Source organism: Chironomus tepperi, unplaced genomic scaffold (genome assembly GCF_022539635.2).
Source record: "Chironomus tepperi strain 1889 unplaced genomic scaffold, CSIRO-AGI_Ctep_v1 contig_129, whole genome shotgun sequence".
In the NCBI taxonomy this organism is placed as follows: Eukaryota; Metazoa; Arthropoda; class Insecta; order Diptera; family Chironomidae; genus Chironomus; species Chironomus tepperi.
The window spans coordinates 77,941-99,540 of NW_027226251.1; the positions used below are offsets into that span (position 1 = coordinate 77,941).

The 21,600-nt window shown below is 32.5% G+C and overlaps 1 protein-coding gene across 1 annotated transcript in view; it reads right to left on the reverse strand.

The window, feature by feature from the left end:
- Nucleotides 1-16,029: 16,029 nt before the first annotated feature.
- The window catches only part of LOC139087693 (protein eva-1 homolog C-like), a 109,030-nt gene continuing 103,459 nt past the window's right edge, over nt 16,030-21,600 (reverse strand). Inside the window, exon 9 of the mRNA XM_070636583.1 lies at nt 16,030-20,213. Within this exon, the coding sequence (XP_070492684.1) occupies nt 19,915-20,213 (299 nt within the window). The 3' untranslated portion in view covers nt 16,030-19,914. The remainder of the gene's footprint in view (nt 20,214-21,600) is intronic.

Below are 21,600 nucleotides of genomic sequence, written 5' to 3' on the forward strand. Positions count from 1 at the left end.
GGGGTGGAAATGTGAAAAAGAGTGCTTGGAAGCTGGTAGTCCTCAAGAAGTTGTGAGTCTAGCGTGAGGCCAGTTTTCACCAAAACTCAACTTTAGGCCAGAATCACGGAAGTCACACCATTTTTAAGCTGTGTCCATTTCGGGGTACTAAGTGGACCTTTTGAACCTAGGTGGCTCCTTGATTGGTTCAATACGAATAGTACGACGAATTTTGGCAAGCAGTAACTCAGCCACAAGCCATCAGACTTGACAACTTACCAGTCCAGGGTGACTCTGGTATAGTTTCGGATTTAAACCAAATTTGGCAAAATATGGCTGTATTTTCAATCGATTGCCCGTTTCTTGCTATTCCAGTACGCTTATTAATTCAAGTTTGCTGGCTGGTTCATATGCGAGATCTTAGAAACCAGACATCTTTGAGAGCTAAGGTTTGAAGCATTTTCTCCAGTATTATCCAGAAAATAGCTTATTGCTTGAATTGATTGCTTGAAAAATGTCTTTAAACAGGCGAAGTGTCAGCTTAAATTTCAAAAATGAACCGGCGTACTTCAAACACGTCATTTGATCACTCCTTCAAATATTGCTCTCAATACAGTGACGTAGCAGTGTACTTCAGTGTTCTAGTTGCTATAGTCCTGTTGCTTTAGACCATTCAATGACTGAACCTTTCAATAATCAAACCCAGATTTGAGTCTACATTACAGAAGTCTCAGACTCTATCTTTATACCAGATCTTGAAGTTGAGACAAAATTCATATGGAGTCTAGTCGACTTCAAGCTCTGCTAAATTCTCTTACATCTTCCTTACTCCACTACTCCATTCCATTGACACTTCTCCAATTTCCATAAAATAGACAAAAGAATAAGATCAAAGATATTTCCAATGCATTCCTTGATCTCAATTATTCAGTTTTACATTTTCTATTCTATAAAATTTATTGATGTTGTTCATACAAAGAGTGACATAAATTATATTTTGATATCATTTCCTTGAAATACAAGAAAATATATCCTCTTGACATTTTTGTGAATTGTTTTTTCATCATATCCAATATTTTCATCTTGAGTGCTTCATCTATTTTTCATCAAAGTCAAGAGTAAAGTACTTCGTAACTTTTATTATTCTTCTCCTTTTTTTTTGCTGCTGTCCTTCATCCAATTGAAAGTTTCATGCTTACATCCACAATGTTTGTTAAATAGAAAAAAAACTTGACAATAAAGATGGATGGATGAATGTAGGGGTGGAGTTAGACATTTGTTGGGGAAGGAGGGGTTGTTTCTTTTCAACGAGGATTAATCAATTGGAACAGATGTCTAACTTGTCCATTTGATGCCAATTTGAGAATTTTGCATGCATGTCGATGGGAAATATTAGAAGAACGGACTTTGACCTTCAAATCTTCCTGTATATTCCTTGAATTCACTTGACTTCCCTCTGAATACGTTACTCAATGTATCAAACCCAGATATTGTTAAGGGGAAGGGAGGTAGTCCACATGGAAGTTACCATTAGAAAACCTACATTTAACCCTTCTTACTTACTTACTTAATTCTATGGCCGTACATATCAACTGTGATCCATGGCCTCTCTCAGATGTCGCCTAAAACTGGCTCTATCGTCCGCTTCTGCCTGCCAATAGCCAATACCAAATGCAATGCTGTCTCTATTGATAGCTTTCTTCCAGGAGTTCTTCGATCTCTTATAAGCATCTAACCCTTCAACCTCCATTATTACATCATTTGATGGTTGTATTAATCATCTGTTACCCCAGGACACCACTGGAGATTTTCTGGATGGAAAGATTCCTCGAGATAGATCAAATGGCTCATGGGATTGCTGTGTGTGCAACGATGCAAAAGCGATGGAAATTAGAAACTGGCAGAAGTTATCTAAAGACAGATCCAGCTTTCGACGAAATCTAAATGCGACAATGGGCTCTCATGCGCCTTCGCTAAGGAAGTAAGTACCTCTTGGCCGAGTGTGGTAGTAGGTCGGCCTGGAGGATAAAGTTAAGGTATCTACTGTTTAATCCTAAGACTCTCGGTGATTACGTACCAACATGGATGTTTTTAACGCCTGATACACTGATTCTATGGGAGAATGGGGGTGCTGAATGTCAATCTGGAGGTTAGCATTAGGTTACCTACTATCTTACCCTCCAACATCCATATTTAGATCCCTAAATAGATGTATCAATCTTTCTGATACCCCTTTGGAGATGAGGATTGGATGTCAACCTGGATGTTCGAGTTAAGGAAGCTACTGTATGATCCTCCATTATGTTGTACTGTATGACACTTGAATAATCGCCTGGATGGATTGGTCAAGCCCCTGTTAATCCAGAAGGTTAAGGTCATCCTGAGGGTTAAAAGTAGAGTACCTACTCTTTGACCCTCCAATCCTACTTGATAACGTCCTTAGGTGGATATTTCAAGTTCCTGAATATGTTCCTGAATGGATATATGAAGCCTCTGAATCACCCCATGGATTTGTCAAGCATTTGAAAATGTCCTTGGACAGATATATCAACTCCCCTGAATACACCCCTCAATGGAAGTATCAAGATTGATATATTAAATCATATTAAATTCAATATGTCTTTCCACTTCTTCTTCCTTGTTATTGGTGTAAGTTTACTTGTTTACTCTTAAGTAAAAGATGTGGATGTAGATGAACAATAAGCCCACGAAGTAAACAAAAGCTTCATTCTTTTTTTGTGGCCAACTCATAAACAGGATAGAAAATATTGTTAAGACCGACAGTTGCTATAGCTTTTTGCAATAGATCTAAAATAAGAAAATAAAGGAAATCTTATCACACACGCAAGAACGACTGATTATAATCAGTGGCATGAGTCAACTGAAAGACAAGAGGTTGTTATGTCTGACAGCAGTGACAGCATTATTATCATCATGATTGATCATTTTCTATAAGATGTTATTGATATACTTTTGTATATTGATTTTTTAAGGCTGTCGCAATCTTACATTACTTTTTTTGGGGAATTGTTGTGAGAATAAAAAGATAATCAAAACGTGTTATGGAATGACAAGATATGTAGGTGGGTATAATGGATGAGTGGATTGACATTTTAAGTTAGAAAAGTATATTTTTTTATGCTTAATCGAATTGTGTCACGATATAAGATTGGAAAATTTGATTAGATGATGTTGGATTTGGGTGGATTGTTGTGTTCTTGAAATCAAGGCTTTTTGGGTACGGATGTGAAGAGATGAAGAGCTTATGAGGTGCTATTTCTGGTTGGATTCGAGGAAATATCAATTCTAATATATTTAATGAGCTTATCTTGTCCATGGAAATGTTGAAAAAATCCTTTTACAAAAATTAGATTTTTGAATTTTTAAAAACCGTTACAAAAATTAAAAAATTCTGAAGAAAATTGTTTGAAACGAGAATGGAACTCATGACTTACCTTGAACTCCTTCCTCCATATTCAGGTGGGTTGGAGGTCTCTATCCTCTGTGTTGTCCTTCCTTACTTATTTTGCTGACCGCACATATCAGCTGTGATCCATGACCTCTCTCAGGTGACGCCTAATACTGGTTCCGTTGCTGGCTGCACTTTGCTAATTACCAATCCTAAGTAGTGCAACTTGGCGTAGAACAGTAATGCGGGAATGTCAATTAGATGTCAAAACAGAGAACCTGTACAAACTTTGTGATTTGGCCAGTAACAGAGTCAGGTGGAAGGCCTTTTATAATAACCTGGGCTCCAGGTCGGAGCATGGTTCCAGTAAGTAAGTAAGTAATTAATCCTAAGTGGTCCACAGCCTCTTTTAGGCTCTTCAGGCAAAGAGCATGCTTTCATGGTGCAAAAATACCACTACGGTACCTAAAAGCGGTGTCTTTGCCTGTTACGGTATCAAAGACCTATTTTTAAGAGAGAATCCTCCTCTGTGTCACCCAGGAGCGTCAAAATGTAAAATTGTCAAAATGGCTATTTACAAGCAGCTTTTAAAATTCTCATTTCATTACTGCTGCAGTTCCAACTCATTATAAACCGTAGAAAACACAGCAAACTTTATGTTCTGTTTCACATTTCTGGTAAATTGAACATGGTCAATTAACTATTGGCAAAAATAGCACAGTCTCTAAAATTGCTGTAAAACTTTTTCATTTCTCTCTTTTATTCTTCTTTTCATTTTCATGCTTTTTGTTATAAACTTGCATTAAATATAAATCGTTTAAACCACAATCGATCATGACAATGTCACAAAGTTTCTCATTACATTGTTCTATTTTATGGAACGAAAGAGAAGCAAAAAAGTCTCTAGTTACATTATGTTTCACGTCTGATTTAATTAATTGTGAGAGTTGAATATCTCCTGTAAAAAGAAGGTAGTCATAAGGTCTTCAGGAGATGTTAATGTAAATGTAATTGTAATTAAAGGAAGGGTGAGGTAGACAGGAGTGAATTCAGAATGTAGCCATAGTGGTGTAGAATATAGAATTGTAGCATACAGGGGTGTACCACACAGGAGTGTTCCTTATAGAACTTGATATTGTCAATTCGGGTAATCGATCAAAAATGCTATCCCAGGCCGTCGTGAATCTATCTTGGTGTCGGATTTGGTTCAAATCTGACATGATGTCGGTTCAAATCCTGTCATGCACTATTTCAGAGCCAAGACATCCTGGTGACGGATTTTGGATCGATTTGGGACCATCTTAGGTTTTTTTAAGCTCCTTATTAGGTTCAAAGATGATTATTTGGATACTCTTCTCAAAAGACACGAACTTTATCCATAAAAGGCAAAGAGTGAGCTTTCAAGAGGAAGGTAAGCTTGAGGATTCACAACCAGAATGTTATTTGCCTGTTATGAATACAGTTCGTGTCCTTGATTGGACCTAATAAGGAATTCGAATAGCATAAGAAGTTAGTCAATCCAAAATCCGTCACCAGGTTGACTTACCCTTGTCTAGGACAGTCATATTCCATGAGTCCGAGTCGAGCCCGAGCCATACAGCACTACTGATATTATCAGGGCTTTACCTATGACAAATTCGATTGGTCTCAAGATTCTCTTTGCCACAACTTCAGATCCCTTACCTAAACCTTACCTTAAACGCTCTAATACAAACATCCCAAAAAATCACCAAAACAATTTCCAATCTTTTCCTATTTCCACTTCTTCACTAATGCTATATTTTTTGCTATCTGTTTTATATCTCATGTCTCGACATTCCTCCAAAGGCCAAGCATCTAATGGCAACAGCAACAAAACAGCACAAAAAGTGATTGATTATTTTACTTTGTGCTATGAATAAAATTTTCATGAAGCTGAAAATGGAAAAGAGTGGAAATAAATTCCTTTTCCTGTTATGTGAAAGTGGCAACACTAAAATATCCCTTTAACCAAAAAAAGTTCAACGACTTTAAGATTGAGTTGCTCAAAGCACCAGCGAGTGTTATCAGTAAAAAAAATAAAAGTTTTTGTTTGTTAAAAACAAATTGGAGATAATTACTTCATTAATTAGCATGCTGATGGCAATAATGGCAAATGGGAAATATTTTTATTTAAATTGACAAAATTGAAAATTTATTTTTGTTTGATATTTAAAATAATTTGAATGTTTTTTATGCCTTGATGCTCATGATTCAGAGCCCAAAAGGCACACGGTGTGAAAAAGTTAAAAATTAGTTTTCATTTGTTAAAGTGATGCTGACTTCGATCCATCTCGCTAGCCTGGCGATACAATTTTCTGACTTTTTCACGTCGAGTGCCTTTTGGACTCTGAATCACGAGCATGAAGGATTAAAGAACATTCAAATTATTTTAAAATTACGAGACCACATCATTGGATAGAACTTGTGTTTTGTGACATAAGCTAACTGTTAAAAATTATGCTTACAAATTACAAAAAGACCACTACAGTTAGGGGTCCGAAAATTACCGGTAATCAGGATTTGACGGTAACGGATATTTACCGGTAATTACCGGTGATTACCGGTAATATCCGTATATTCCGACTATATATATATTCGAATATTTAGGGTAAAAATAATTTTATTTTTGGTCATTTTAAAAAAAAAGCCATTTATAAACGTTTTTAGAGGATGGCTTGTATAGAAGAGTTGTAAAACATCCAAAAGTAAGAACTTTTGCATTAAAACTTTTGACTATTGGACTTCCTGCAGTTTGAAATTTGAAAAATGACCGAAATTTGGTCAGTTTTCGTTTCAGCCGCTTGTGCTAAAGAACTAGTTTTTCATAACCCAATAAGTACCTGAAAAGTTACCTTTCTCATCTCTTTCATTCCGGATATTACATTTTCAAATAAATAAAGCACTTCTTCAGGATTTATCATCCAAAATGACTGATTTTCAGATGTAATTTTTGGGAAACATAAGCATGATAAAAGTTGTAAAATATATCCAATGCTCACTGTGAAAAAATGGGACCAAAAATAACATTTTTTTGAGCAAAAATTACATTTTACTTTGAAATGTATATATCCTGGAATTGACAAGTCTAAAAACTTTTGGAAATATCCACATCAAAAGTTTTCTAAAATGAAAAATGTCTAAAAATAATGTTTGAATATTTGAATTTTTAAAAAATCGTTAAAAATCTGTTACCGCTGGATAATCCATATAAATGAACGGTAACGGTAATGGATATTACCGGTAATTACCGGTAACGGACGGTACGGATATCCGTCATTCGGACCCCTAACTACAGTACTTAATAGCAGTCTGTTAGGGGTACCTGTTAGGGGTATGCTAAGCTAGATTTGGAGGTTAATCGCCTTGGATTACATGTTAACGAGAGAAAGACGAGGTGGCTGCGACAGAAAGGACAAACCAGAGAGTAGGAAGTCAGCTTACGATTAACGACAAGAGATTTGAAGCATTTCAAGATTTTAAGCAAAGTTTTGGCAGGACTTTGGAGTCCGGACTCCACTTTTTCTGGAGGCGTCTCCACATTGGAGTCCTGCCAGCATGGAGATCGAACAAATTCACTCGGTGTTGACTTTCGACGCTAGACCTCAACAAGTGGTCCCTAATTCCGTTTGAAAAGATATAGATCAATAAAATCACTCACAATGCCTTCCGTTTTACTTCATTTAATTTATTATCAATTCATTTGATATATTTCAGGGCTAGTGGGTGATAATAATTCCTATAAGGATTAGATTATATTCTTGAGGAGTATAATGTTACTTAAAATTAATATAATTCATTTAATTAATACAAAAAATTGTGACATACAAATCGTTTCGGAATAAACGCGTCTAATTGCTCTCGTACTTGTCAACTGAAAGAACTAAAATAAGTTTTGAACGCAAAGAGTACGAGGAATTAGAGCGCATTAACAAGACCGACATGAATGTAAAAGGATAATATTTAAAATTCAGGAAATCGTTAAGCCATAATATTTTAGGGAAATTATGCCACTACTTAACAACTCGGCAAACTGAGTTTTTATAGCATTTATCTAATAGTCTTTCTAAAGGAACCAAGGTGAAACTGTACAAGACACTAACTTTACGACTCGGAAACCTAGAGCTCAACATACGCTGATGAAGAAGTCCTTGATGTCCTTGAAAGAAGTAAAAAGCGAACAAAGTTTCCAGATGAAATTCCAGATTCAAAGAGTCCAAAAAAGCCTTTATTGCATGCGGTGGCACCCCAGTGGTACATTATAGTGCCGCGGCACACAGTTTGGACAATACTCCTTTAGAGTTTAGGATCTATTTAATTTTCGAGTTCAGACTCCAGTAAAGACGTCTCCACAAACAATGTAATCTAGTCTAAAATTTCGTTTCTATACAAAGTTGAAAGAATCCCTCTCAGACAATGAGAAAGCTTTCAGGTACCGTAGTCGTATTACTGTACTATCCATGCATGTTCTTTGTCTATTCCGGAAATTTTTAATTGAATATGACTCTTTATTACCTTCATTTTTAAACCATTGTCTGGATTTTCAAAAAACCAAAAAACCAAAATTATGAAGCATAAACTTTACAATTTATCAAATATTTGATCAAGCAAATCAGTCTTTCCTGATGCATACAATACAACGTATAATGTTCATAAGAAACAGGAGAAAAAAAGCCATAAAAACCACATTGTTAATAAAGTTTCAACAACTTTACTGAAAATACTTGTAAGAAATGTTGGTTAATTTAATATTTGCTTTTTTAACTCAATAATTGGAGAAGCCTTGATGTTATGAAGTCTAATTAACAATGTGGATATTTTTTTTTTTTGGTTTCAAGGATAAGGTATAAGTACAGTTTCTTGTTTCTATAATCCATTCTGATGATGTTGAAAAATTTTCTGTTTGTTTTAAGTGAGGTGCTTTATGAGGAACCTTATTAAAAATGTTAATTTAAGGTTTACTTAAGTTGTTAAAGACATGTCCGAGCGGCACAAATGAAAATGCTCCGCCACGGAACTTTTAATGCCCCGTAAACCTCTTTTATTAGCACCAAATGGAAGCCAACTCAATTCTGCATCCGAACTCTAAACTCCCATCCGTTTGATGTCCACAAGGCTGCCAAATTTAGATGGCATCTATTTGGTGGCTATAAAAAAGGTTAAACACAGCCTTTAAAGTTCCATCCTAGAGCCTTCTTCATTTATATCGCTCGGGAAGTTCAAGATCAAGGAGATTCAAGGGCAATTTACATGAATGTAGGCTTGAATTTTAAATTTTATTTTTGATTGACCGAACTACCCAGAAGTCAATTTTTAATTGAACGCCTCAACATCTACTTAATTTGAATAAACTCCCACGTAAGTTACAAATAAACACACATTGATGGACAATAATAGATCAGAGTTGCTAGGACTCAGGGGTGTACAGGACTCCGGAAATAGAAAATCTAACCTTATCAGCATTTGTTATAGATTTCATGTAAATCTACGTAGAAAATATACTAAAATCATTAGTGTAGGAGGTCACTATGTTGAGATTTGCGTCAATGATTTGTAAAATCGTTTTGTAAAATATTTGAAACTGGATGATGTAAGAAAATAATATGTTAATTTATATGGAAAGAATTAGGAAATTTTAGGTTCTTCAGATATTACCCTAACAATAAAAGTATATAGATAGTATTTATTATACCCTTAATGGGGTCTTGAGAATTTGTTCCCCCAAAAATTCTAGGCATGCATTTTCTTCGTTTTAGATGCGATTATATCGACTTTGTCGACCAAAGAACTCTTGAAATGAAGTTGTCGATAGAGATAGTGTTGCGCTTGGTATTGTAAATTTTGCAAGTCGAAGCCAACGGAAGAGTAAACTTCAGGTGACATTTTTGCGCCTCGCATGGATCGAAATTGATCTGTATGACCAACAAAGTAAGTAAGTAAGTATTTAGACTCTGAAATTATCGAGCAATTATCAATATCCTTGAGATTTGGGTAAGGCTACCTGAAGTTTCGGCTTCAACAAATTTTCATTGCCGTTTTGAGAAAGGAACCAAAACCGAGATTGTAAGAGAATTCTACGTCCTCAATCTCAAAAATCCCTTTACTTGTTTCCAATATTTGATGATGTCTATGACAGTGATGAACTATAACCGACAAATAGCTTGCTTTCATTGTACTGAAAGACCACTGCGGTACCTAAAAGCTGTTCTCAAAGTGAACAAATTCTCTGAAATTTAATGAAATCACAACCGTAAAATTTGAAATTTTAACAATTATATGAAATTCAAAATTTGAAATTAGTTGGAATTAAAAAATTGAACTTTTATAGAATTGAAAATTAAAAATTTGTTGAATTGAAAAATTATTTTTTTCAGAATTAAAAAATTGAAATTTTTAAGAATTAAAAAATTGAAACATTTTAAAATTAAAAAGTTGAAATGTTAAGAAATTTAAACATTTAATTTTTTGGAATTAAATATTTAAATTTTTTTAATTTGATATTTTGCACTGAAAATCCTGAAAAGTGGCTAAAAAGCCATTAAAAACTCATTTAATTTCATTTTTTTAATATTTTTTTATTTTGAAAAATTTTCTTTTTAAATTTTTTATCTAATTAATCAATTTTTCTTATAAACCATCGACAGAATTGTGTAAGTTTTTTTCATGTTGATGAATTATTCCTTAAATCTTTTATTTCCATGGGTGTATATGTAAATATGTATGATGATGTAACATTTTTTGTTTATCATTTAAGTTAAGTTTTATGATGAAATTATTTACAATATTTTTTTTATCTTTAAATGAATTATTTTATTTACTCTACAAAAATTCTGTGGACATAAATTGATACTTAATTCCAGTATTTTTCTTCGATTTTTTTTATATTTTATTGTTATTTACATGGTCAACGTTCATCCACTCTCTTTTATCACTATAAGAACTAAAAAAACTTTTATAGATCTAGAAAAATGGAAGGGATAAATGTAGTCTGAGTCTTGAAATTCTTTTATGTAGTAAACATCGGTCAACATGATAAAGTTGATTGAACTTTTCTTCTCAAAACATTTAAATTGTTTTTCTTGAGAAAAATTGAAATTGTATTTTGACTTTTATTTGACTTTTTTTATTCGGAAATTCAAGTCAATTTAAAGTTTTCAATTTCATTTGCTCCGAATTCTTTTGATTCTTTTAAATGGAATTTTTATATACAAAAAAAAAACATTATATACATGCATACAGAGATATATTCAGTAGAAGTCAAAAACTCAGAGCTTGAAGTTCGAATCAAAAATTCGATTCAATTCGATTCGACTCGATTTAAAATTTGAGTCGACTTCAAGCTCTGAATTCAAATTTTTGGGGTTTCAAAAATTGAAATTTTAAATTTTAAAGAATTCAAATTTTAAATTTTAAAAATTCAAATTTCAAATCTTATAAATCCAGTTTGTAAACTCAATATTCCTCAATATTTCAAATTTTGATGAAACGACTCATAATGATTTTTGTTTGAATAATTAATCAAAGAAGCTCAAAATTTTTGAGATAAAGTCTTCTTAAAGCTCTAAAAATCACAAATATCAAAAAAAGTAGTTTCATTAAAATTTTTGATTTTTCGAAGCTTTTCAAGACAATCGTTGGAAAGTTTTAAAAATTTTTCATGATTATTTTGATAGACATTTTCAAAATTTCCGTCGAGTGTTTGAACTTTAATTTGCAGAAATTTGGTAAGCAAACTCCAAAAACCAAAACGACTCCTTAACTGGAGTCTGGGCGTCACTAAAATCCACTTCCAGGATGAAATCCTACTAATTCAAACTCTGAGCTTTCATTTGTATTAAATAATTTCTTAATACACCATATACAGCATTGGGTAAAATCGTAATCGAATATATCCGAATATTTGCCCAACCCTACCTTAAATGCACACAGTATAAAAACATCGAAAAATAGCGTAGACATGACTCTGGCTTCGAGTCAAATTCTGCAAAATCTTGTCCCAAGTAGCGTAGGGACACCCAATGTAAAGACACTATTTTCCGACTTTTTCACGTCATGTGCATTTTGGAATATCCCTACAAAAATTACAGACTCATTATCAACTAGAGTTTAGTGTTAAAACAGTACCTACACTCCCGTAAAGCTCACATCATAGAAATTGCCTTAGTGACTCTAAAATCTGACTAGATTCGATGAAATTCGGCTTCTGCTCAGATTAGATTTTCGACTATTTCTATTTTATGTGCTTTCAGATAGCAAAAAATCTGCACCATTTGCGTCTATGAGTCAATTTACTGCTGTATCATCTCTGCACAGCAATGCTCTCATAGTCGACTTAAATTTTGTAAGGAAAAGACGACTCAACTCCATATAAAATTCAAGTCGAATTAAAGCTCTGCTGCACAATTATCATTTAATTTTCAATAATTTACATTTAAATTTTTTCAGTGCAAATTTTTATCACTCAAAACTTTTCATTCTATTTGAAATTTGCTGTGCATTTAAATTTTACTTTATCATTTGATGTCCTTCGAGAATTGATGAATATAATATTTGTTCCATTTTTGACTGTGCAGTTCTGGTGTAATGAGTAACTTTGTTGCAGTTTGTAGTGTTTACATAACTTTGCAATTTTTAAAAATATTTACATAAATTTATTTATGACATGAGAAATCCTTTGTGAGATTGCACAGTTAATTTTGATAATGGAAATAAAGTTTGAAGTCAAGGGTGTGACCTGGAACTTTTTTTTTATGGTTCAATTTTGTTTTATATGAGCCAATAACTTTCAGATGGATTTTTTATTGAAACTTTTTCGGTTTTCGTGTGAAAATAATTGAATTTTTTCAAAAGACTTTGTCTGTTGATGGGAAATCCAACATTTAGACGCTCTTAAAATCTCTTCTGGCCTGCATCAGCAATTACTACTGAATGTTAATTTTTAAAATTATTCTTATTTTTGATGTTTTGTATTCCCAATGGTGTTTTTACGTTGTGAAAATTGAAAATCTTTGAAATGACAATTTTTGATTTTTAAAAATTTATAAATTTTCAATTTTTAATTTTCAAAATTGTAATTTTTAAGAATTTTTAATTTTGAAAAAATTTTAATCAATAATTGTTGAGATTTTTTGATTTTTAAAATTCTTTCAAATTACAATTCTTTAGATTTTTTTTTAAAATTTTTCAAATAGGAAATTTTCAAAATTTTTAAATCGGAAATTTTCAAAATTTTTGCTATCGAAAATTCTTCAAAATCAAAACTTTTAGAATTTTAAAAATCTTTAAAATCCAAATTTTTGTAATTTTTAATTTTTGAAATTTCTAGAATCAGAAAATTTGGAATTTTTAATTCTTAAAAATCTTTCAAAACGCATTTTTTTTTAAATTCTGAAAAATCTTCAAAATTGCAATTTTTTGAAAAATCCTTAATATCAAAATTTTGAAATTTTAAAAATCGTTCAAATCGCAATTTTTAAAATTTTTGATTTCGAAAATTCTTCAAAATCACAACTTTTAGATTTTAAAAGTCTTTAAAATCAAATTTTTTATGATTTAAAAATCTTTAAAATCAAATTTTTTATGATTTAAAAATTTTAAAAAGTCTTCAAATTTGCTATTTTTATGATTTTTACAATTTTTGACCTTTAATTGAGACATTTTTACAGTAACTTTTTCAAATTTCAAATCAAAATTAAATTTATCAAAATCAACTTTTTTATCCAAAAACTTCAAGTCAACTTCAAACTCTCCTTTCTTAAACTAAATTAAAACAAGAAAAAAAAATAGTAAAATTATATTTCCTTTCTAGACACAATTAATAAATAATTTTCTCTCAATTCTTTGCGAAAAACTTTTTCATTTGTTGAAAATTTATTTATTTAAAATAAGTTTTCCTGTTATTTAAAACTCACAAATATGAAAAGTTTTTCATGTAGTAAGAAAGTTTTACTTCTTAACTTATTTTTTTTCTCCCCAAGGTAAATCATTATATGTGTAATATTTTCGGTACTTTGTTGCTGTTTTATTGCTGCTGCATGAAAAAACAAGCATAATAACTTGTTGATAAAGTTTTGAAAGAAGTTTTGTTCAAATTAGTTATGCTGCTTTAAGAAAGTGTTGGGAAAATGAGAGAATTGAGAAGTTTTTTGGTAAAATTTTCGTCAATAAAAATTGAAATTTTATGGATTTGTCAATAAAAAGCTTAAAGCTTAGTCAAAAACTCTTCAAACAATCGTTAAAATTTCAAATATCAAAATTTTTTGATTTAAAAATTCAAAATTGTTAATAAAAATTTTCCAATAATTTTTATAATTTTAAAATAATTTTTAATTAATTTAATTTTGATTCTTAAAATTCAAATCTTTTCCAAAATTGCTGCCTGACAACATTGTTACCATCCCAAAATAATAAATCCTTGACTTACTACAATATTTATTTAAATAATTGCTTTATTTATTAATTAATTAAATAAACAATCAGATCAATAAGTTTTAATTGGACTATAAATATAGGATGTATTCATCTGTATTTACTTTTAGAATTAAACAATATTTAATAAAATTTTACTCAGCAATAATTTTTTAAAAATATACAATTTCACTATAATCTGTCAATTCTCACAGTTGGTAGGTTGTTAAGGTTTAATAAATATATCCTTGAAGTTTTGTTTATTGAAATATTGTTGCTCATTTTTAAATAAATAACTATGGAATCAGATTTTGGGTTATAAAGTTGCCAAGGGCATATTAAGAGAGTAGGGGGTTGGGGTTTTGTGGTCATCCCACCCCAAGCTTGTTATGGAAATAATTTTTATATTGCTAGGCAATTTCTTGAAAAATCCAAAAGAAGCCCTCATCCTCTTCTAAATTTTTTGAGATTCACATGCTATTGTAAATAGCTATAAATCCGAGCAGCACGATGCAATTGCTATACAGTCGCTGCGTTGACGACACGACATGAGAGTTGAGGCATTGACTCTCAAAATTATTTTATCCGATACAAAGACGAGCTATCATCCAGAACAAAAGAAAATTCATCTCGATGAAAATCGGTTTCAATGTCTTGATGAGAGTGCCATGACAGATACTGTCATCACTCACATCACAGATACCATGATGACAGATCATCATGACAGATACCGCATTCGGTCACTTTTCTATAAAGAAGAATGAAATTCGGCATATTTTGGTGTTTAGGTATTAAGTCCAGAAGGTATGCTGCGTTTCAATCCTCGTGGTCAATGAAATCCGATCCCAAACCAGACTCACGCTCATCTGGTGAAGGATTTGCCTCCCTTTGTACTGCGTGTGCCTTAGGAATAGCTGATATGATTCAGAATTGTCCTGTATAAATTTTGAAATTTAGAACGCAAAACTATTCCTTCATTTCCTATGCTCAACGCAATCTAATATAGGTTCAATTGAGCAAAAATCAACTTTTGAATTTCCTGAAATAATATTTTTTTATTCATCTCAGAATAAAAAAAAGCTTTGAAACTTTTCAATTTGTGTGCATTTCAATCTATCGATTTATCGACTGCAATTTGAGTTTCTCCTTTATGTATGCAAATTGGTCTATGCTTCCTCTTTTTTTTTACGAACATGTTGAGTCCTCCTTCTATATTTGTCTTTATTTCCTCCCCAATCACTGTTGTTCCATTTTTCATTCATTCACTTGTTGTTTTATTATAGTTTTTTAGTCTATTGGGTGTCATTTGGCAATGATGTCAATTGGAAAAATGCCAAATTGGACATGTTTTCGACCATTTCCAAAATCTTCTAATATGTATTAAAGTTCCAAAATCAATTCAGATTTCGTATGAAGAAGGTTCAGACCCTTGTTAAAGCTAAGATACTAAAGAAGAAAGTGCAAATCTCCATAACATAACCCGAGTGGGACTCGAACCTGTAGAGTATGGCACAATCTTCACTTAAAGGGTTTTTTCTATGCCTTGCTCATTGTACAGCTCTTATTTAGCCAAATCACGAAATTCAACAAAAAGTCGACTCATCTCGGCCAATTCAGCCTATTCCTAAACATCATCCACAAACCATCCCATAAACCAACATCTATTCATCTCTCCTTTCATAGCTCTAACTCTCTGCATCCATCCTGATTGATAACTAAACATTAAGTAAATTTTCAATAGATTTATTTTCCTTTTTCGATTTTGTAAAACACATTTTGTTTGGATAGAATTTAGAGTCAGCACTGACCCAGAAATGAAATCAGATGAATGAAACTTTTGTGAATTGTAGATTATTTCCAGGAATAGACCAGATTTAGGTTATTGTCTGGCTTTTCTATTCATTAGATGATCAAAAGCTTTTAATGTCACAGAGACTCCATAGTGCTGGAAGTTAGTCATGATCTCGAAATCATAACTTATTGAAAAATCTAAGATTAAAATTTTTTCCTCATAAATTCAAAAGCAAAACTTTTAATACACAAAAAAAAAAAAATGTGGAAAGAGCTTTAGGGATAAACAAAACAAAAAATGGAAGCAATCGCATTGATTATTCCGAAAATAATCCCAAACAACCTGAGGTTATTTTTATTTACTTGTTCTTTATAATCAAATCGTTATTTTCTTTTTTTTCAATTGTTGCCGTATTTGAGTACAGTGGGTGGAAGTTTGCTTCACATAGTCTGTGTATAAGTCAGAAAAAGAACTAGTCATTGTTTGGAGAATATTTGGCAAAGATATGAACTAAGTTAGGAGTATCTGAATGTTTGTGTATTTATTGCGTTTTAATTCTGTTGATTCTTAAGAATTATGGACATTATGTTCAAAAGACTTGATTATAGACCCACAAGATTTAAATTTTATGACTGATTCATTAGCCTAACTGATAATAAAATCGAAGAATGGACTAAAAATACCAAAACTCTACCACTTTTATTGATATTAATCTCCTTCTATTCTGGGAAACTAGGTGGCAACTCTAGTAACTTCTTATAAACACAGCTTATTCTACCTCTTTTCAATTAGACTAGAGTTTTCAATTCAATTGTTCGAATTTACGCTACTCTAGTCTCCTAAGCTTAGGATGACCATAAGATTTTCGCAAAATATCGGGACTAAGGTTCCACAATCTCATACAAGTAAGCGCATACAGTTTGCAAGTCTTGCATACAAGTGCTAGAATTTGCATGAGATTGTTGCACTTGTGTGCAAGACTTGTATCTGTATGCGCATGCTTTCATGCAATTGTCGAACCCTAATTGGGACACTTTTGGAAAAAATCGGGACATTTCTAAGTTTGGTACTTTTGGGGTTCGTATGAAGTAGCATAAGTGTCCGATGTTGAAGAATTGAAACTAAGGTCTTACTCTGAAGCACACAAGCTGTCAAGTGTATACTTTCTCATAATGTTTGTTGATACTGCAAATGACATCAATGACGACCGAGCAATGTTTCAGGATAAGTACGTTAGAGGATAGGATAGTAAAAGCCTATTCAAAACATGTCGTCTGTAGGTTGTCAGTCGCACAAGCAGACAAGGAGTGGTAAGATTTAGAATAATCATCTTCGAAATCATGTTGTTCAAAGAAAGCAACATAAGTGCTGGATCCATTTCCGAACAGGTCCGAGGTGCAATTATTAAATAAAGCATTTTGCAATTTGTAGGGGTTTTTCGAAAAAATATTCTCAAATTCATCTAAATCAACAAAAATTCGATTAAAAATTTGTGTTCGTGACAGATGCTTTGGAGGGATTATAGAAATTTCAAGATCCTTATCTAGTCCCTGTCTAAATTCTTCCATTTTCAAGTGCTTTTTGACACAAAAATCACAAATATACCCCTTAACTGATCGTAAGTCAGACACATTATCTTGACAGCAATATGCGCCTAATTACACCATCTTCACCGATCTTATTACTTCATTACAACTTTTAATGTTAATGATATTAAAAATAACAACAAAAGCATTAAAAGTCATTTTGCAGTAACCAAAAAGCAAAGATAAAGCCCCGCTAGCAATGAATCTGAATCTATCCAAAAATATGATTGTATCTTTATGATAAAGATAAGGTAATGAACAACTAAAATAAAGCTTTATGTTAGGGTTAACATTTGCAAAAGTTTTTATCATATTGCATTGTTCTCGTAAGCCATAAAATGTCATTTCCAAAATTGCCCTTTCAATTTGTCTTTGTCAAATTTGTCCTTTCAATTTTCTATGCTGCTTGGATTCCGCTCGAGGCGAGATAAAATTTACATTTCAGAATCCTTTTGATATTTTTTTCCTCAATTACTTCAGCAATCTTGAGCATCAATATCATTTGAATTTATAATTTTCTGTTCATATCCAATGACATTGTCGAGTGCAAGTCTTAATCATGTAACGAGAACAAGGTCGAGTGCTTTGAGTAAAAATAGACAATGGCTGTGATAATGGCATGAAGGAAATTTTATTTAAAGACGGAAATTTATCGTCGTCTTGACTTGATGTCGATGTACACAAAAGGGATGTTAAGGATGGAAATTGAATTTTGCATCCACAAAATTGAACATGACCAAATATGATGCTTCAAATTGACTTTAAATCAAGTCTATTGTACTATAACCTCAACTATAATTAACTTAGATGCTGAATATATCCAATTCCAAATGTTATTTATAGGTTAAGTCAATGTATTCAGAAGAGGATATCATGTGTGAACCTCAAATAAATCTGATTATCCATATTCGACATCTCATGAAGACAGTAAAGTTTTAGTACAAATTTTGAGTTTTGTAATTCAATTTTAAAGCTTTTCATAAGCACATGGGGAGTGTTGGGTAACTTTTGAGACAATTTTTATTTAGTTTTATGCTGAATAGGCGACAAAACTTGATATTATTTGCTAAATATCATATTCACACCAAATTTTCAATTCGGGTGAATATATTTGATTATTGACTTTTGTAACATCATGTGACATGTTTATGGATGCAGGAGATTTTGCATATATTCGCATGGATGTGCCAGTGTAGAATGATTCAATGCAGACTGGTCCAGTATAAATTTGCAAATTTAATTGATTTGAAATAGCAACTCCATAGCGGTAACCGGCTAGTTCTTCTAGGCTAGGATAGATAACCGGCTAGTTAACCGGTTAGTTTATCAACTTCTGCCGATGATGTTCAAAAATCAATTTTTTGGCATTGACCATCAATACGACATTTAGTCGGATGCTTTTATAAGATCATCGTCAAGATGTGCCATTCGGGATTACCATTAACGGTGCTACACGTAGCTACGTAGTGGTGTCTTTTGGCTTGATTTTCAAAGTTTTTTAGGATTTTTTTAAGGGTCTGTTCAAAATTGCAGGTCTGCAGACAAATGACGCAGGCTTTCAACTTTGAACGAATTGCAGAGTACAGCCAAAAATTGAAGATCTGTGCATCTCACCGTAATAGACAAAGAGCTTGCTTACATATTTTACGGAATCTAAATGCGTTCTTTTTACCTGTTAGGGTAAAATGTAGGATATACAGTCCTGCAACTCTTGAACGAACCTTTTTCATTTGCAATCCATTCAGATTTTTTTAATTTCCAGAAGTCAATTTAATCATATAGATTCTCAAAGTGTTTCTGACAGCGGCATATTCAGGAAGGGTTAGAGGGTAGGGTGCCGAGTGTTAACCCATCCTTTCATTTTTGGGCAAAACTCTTCAATCTCCCCAGTTAACAAAAATATGTTAGCACTAGTCATCAACTGGACATTAATTTGCCATCAACTAGTTATAACGTATTCTTGTCCACTCGAGTCTATTGAGGTTTTACAATCCCAAACCCACTCTCTCTAGTTACACCCCTGATTTCATAAAATGAATGATTTTTTCATTTCCATCATCAGACATTATTTGAATTTGCAGAAATACTCGTAAAAGTTTGTCATTGTTTAAATTGAAAATGACAAATTGTTTGAAATTGGCAATAGCTGCCAGCATTTGTCATAATTTTCAATTAATATTTTTTTTACACAGCACATGACTTTTGTTCATGCTGACTATTTTTTTATGGGAAAAATAACTTTTTTCCATTTCCGATTCCTTAAATTTTATAGTTTTTTTTAACATTCTTATGACATATTGGTTGTTTCTTAATTCTATACAAAATTATTCTAAATTTAAACTTTTATGTCCTAAAACCTTACACTTAAAATTTTATAAATTCTATACTTCATATTTTTACTATTTTTAAGGCGTTACAATTACAGTTTCACTTTCAATCCTCAATGTGTGTGTCTTTATATTTTTTTCGTAAACTATAAACAAACTTCATGTCTTCATTCCATTTAATATTCTATAATAATCACTTATACTCGAAAGTATTTATAGACAAACATCATCAAGATCAAATGACACTCATGTTGTCACGTCACGTCTCTCTTTGCATCCATTCTCGTCACATTGTTCTTGCACCGTCGGTGGCTTTTGATAATTTATTGATTGTTTTAAGATTGATGGTGGCACAACGGGTGACGGCAAGGCGGACGACATTGGACTCATTGTTTGTCATCCGTAAAAATATTGTTGATGCTGTGATGTATTGATTGACAATGCTGGCGATTGTTGTTGTTGTTGTTGTTGTGTTTGACGTAATGATGGATAAAAGCTACCAGCCATGCTTGTTGGAATTGCCTCAACTAGACCAGATTGTGTTGAACGGCGTATTGTATGATGACCCATTATGGAGCCACTCATGAATGTTGATGGTGATGGGATAACACTAACTAGGGCACTACTGTCATTTCTATTTACATTTATATGTTGTGTCGGTGGCTGACGTGGCAATGTACGAAATTGTAAATTTGCTATGGAAATTAAAAGAAAAAAAAAATTATTTTTTTTAGGTTATTTAATCATCCATAAATGCTTAATTGATAATCCATTGTTCAATGCCAAAAACAATTCGATAGAAAAAAAGAAGTGGAAAATTCAGCAGATTCATCATTGAATGATACAGGATGTAAAGAAGAAAAGTGCTTTTGGCAAAAACATAAAAAAACCGCAAATCATCTCCAATCATTAATTTTCATATTTATTGGCTTGTTTGTGCTTTTTTTTCTATGTCTTCTTTTTAATGCCTGGAAAATCTCAACATACAAATAAAAAAAAAAGAACTTTTTTCTTCTTTAATACTTTTTTTAGCGTGTTTTATTGGGAATCGGGAGGGATTTGAGGGGAAGGAGGAGGATTTTCTTTGGGGATTGCTTAAGAATGCTTGACATTTTTTAATGTCGATTTTGGAATGCTATGTGGATGTCTATTTAAGAATTTTTCATCTACGTTCTTTATGTATTTAGAAGAATTTTCAAATCTTGGCAGGTTCAACAGATGTTACCCATGATTAGGAAAACACTCAATGTGACTGCTCCGTCAGGGCAACTTAATATCGTTTCGTTAATACGCTGACGTAGCGGTACCATAGCCAACATGTTATGATGTTCGAGCTAAAAATTCAAAATTTCGTTCTTAACTAAAACATTCCATTCTTTTTGTGCCTACCATTTACCCCCGATAATTATCTTTGTGTCAAAGAAGAAAAGGGGACTTTTTGCAAATCTAGGAGCAATCCAGAAATTTATCAGCTATACATAAAGGATGACATCAGAAGACGAATTAAAATGAACAGAGTACGATTGCTGTGTGAGCCAGAGTTGCGAAACATCTCTGAAAGAAAAAGGCATCTGTTTTGCAACTCTGGTGTGAGCAACGATGCAAAAGTGCTGGACATTAGAAACTGGCAGAAGTTATCTAATGACAGATCCAGTTTTTGACGGATTCTTTATGCGGCAATGGGCCCTCATGCGTCTTCGCCAAAGAAGTAAGTAAGTAAGTAAGAGTACGATGGATTGAATAGGTTGTAAGAAGGCCTGTAGAAGCTCATCTAAATAAGGTCTTCAAATGAAATTTTGTAGATTTCAAAAGATCACACCCATCAATAGAATTAATAGGAGGAAGCCTTAGACCAGTTTCAAGCGACCTCTCATGGAGGCCATGGATCGAAATTGAGCTATACGGCCAGTAAAGGAAGGAAATACAATCTCATCTAATTATGAATATCTCCTAACTAGCTTCATTCCAAAACATCATCCTACTTATGCTACCTTCATAACATCTCAACCTTCTTCTTTTTACTTCTACTAAGTACACTTGTGGTAAATGGTGAGAATTTCTCTGTTGCTGTAAGCACAACAG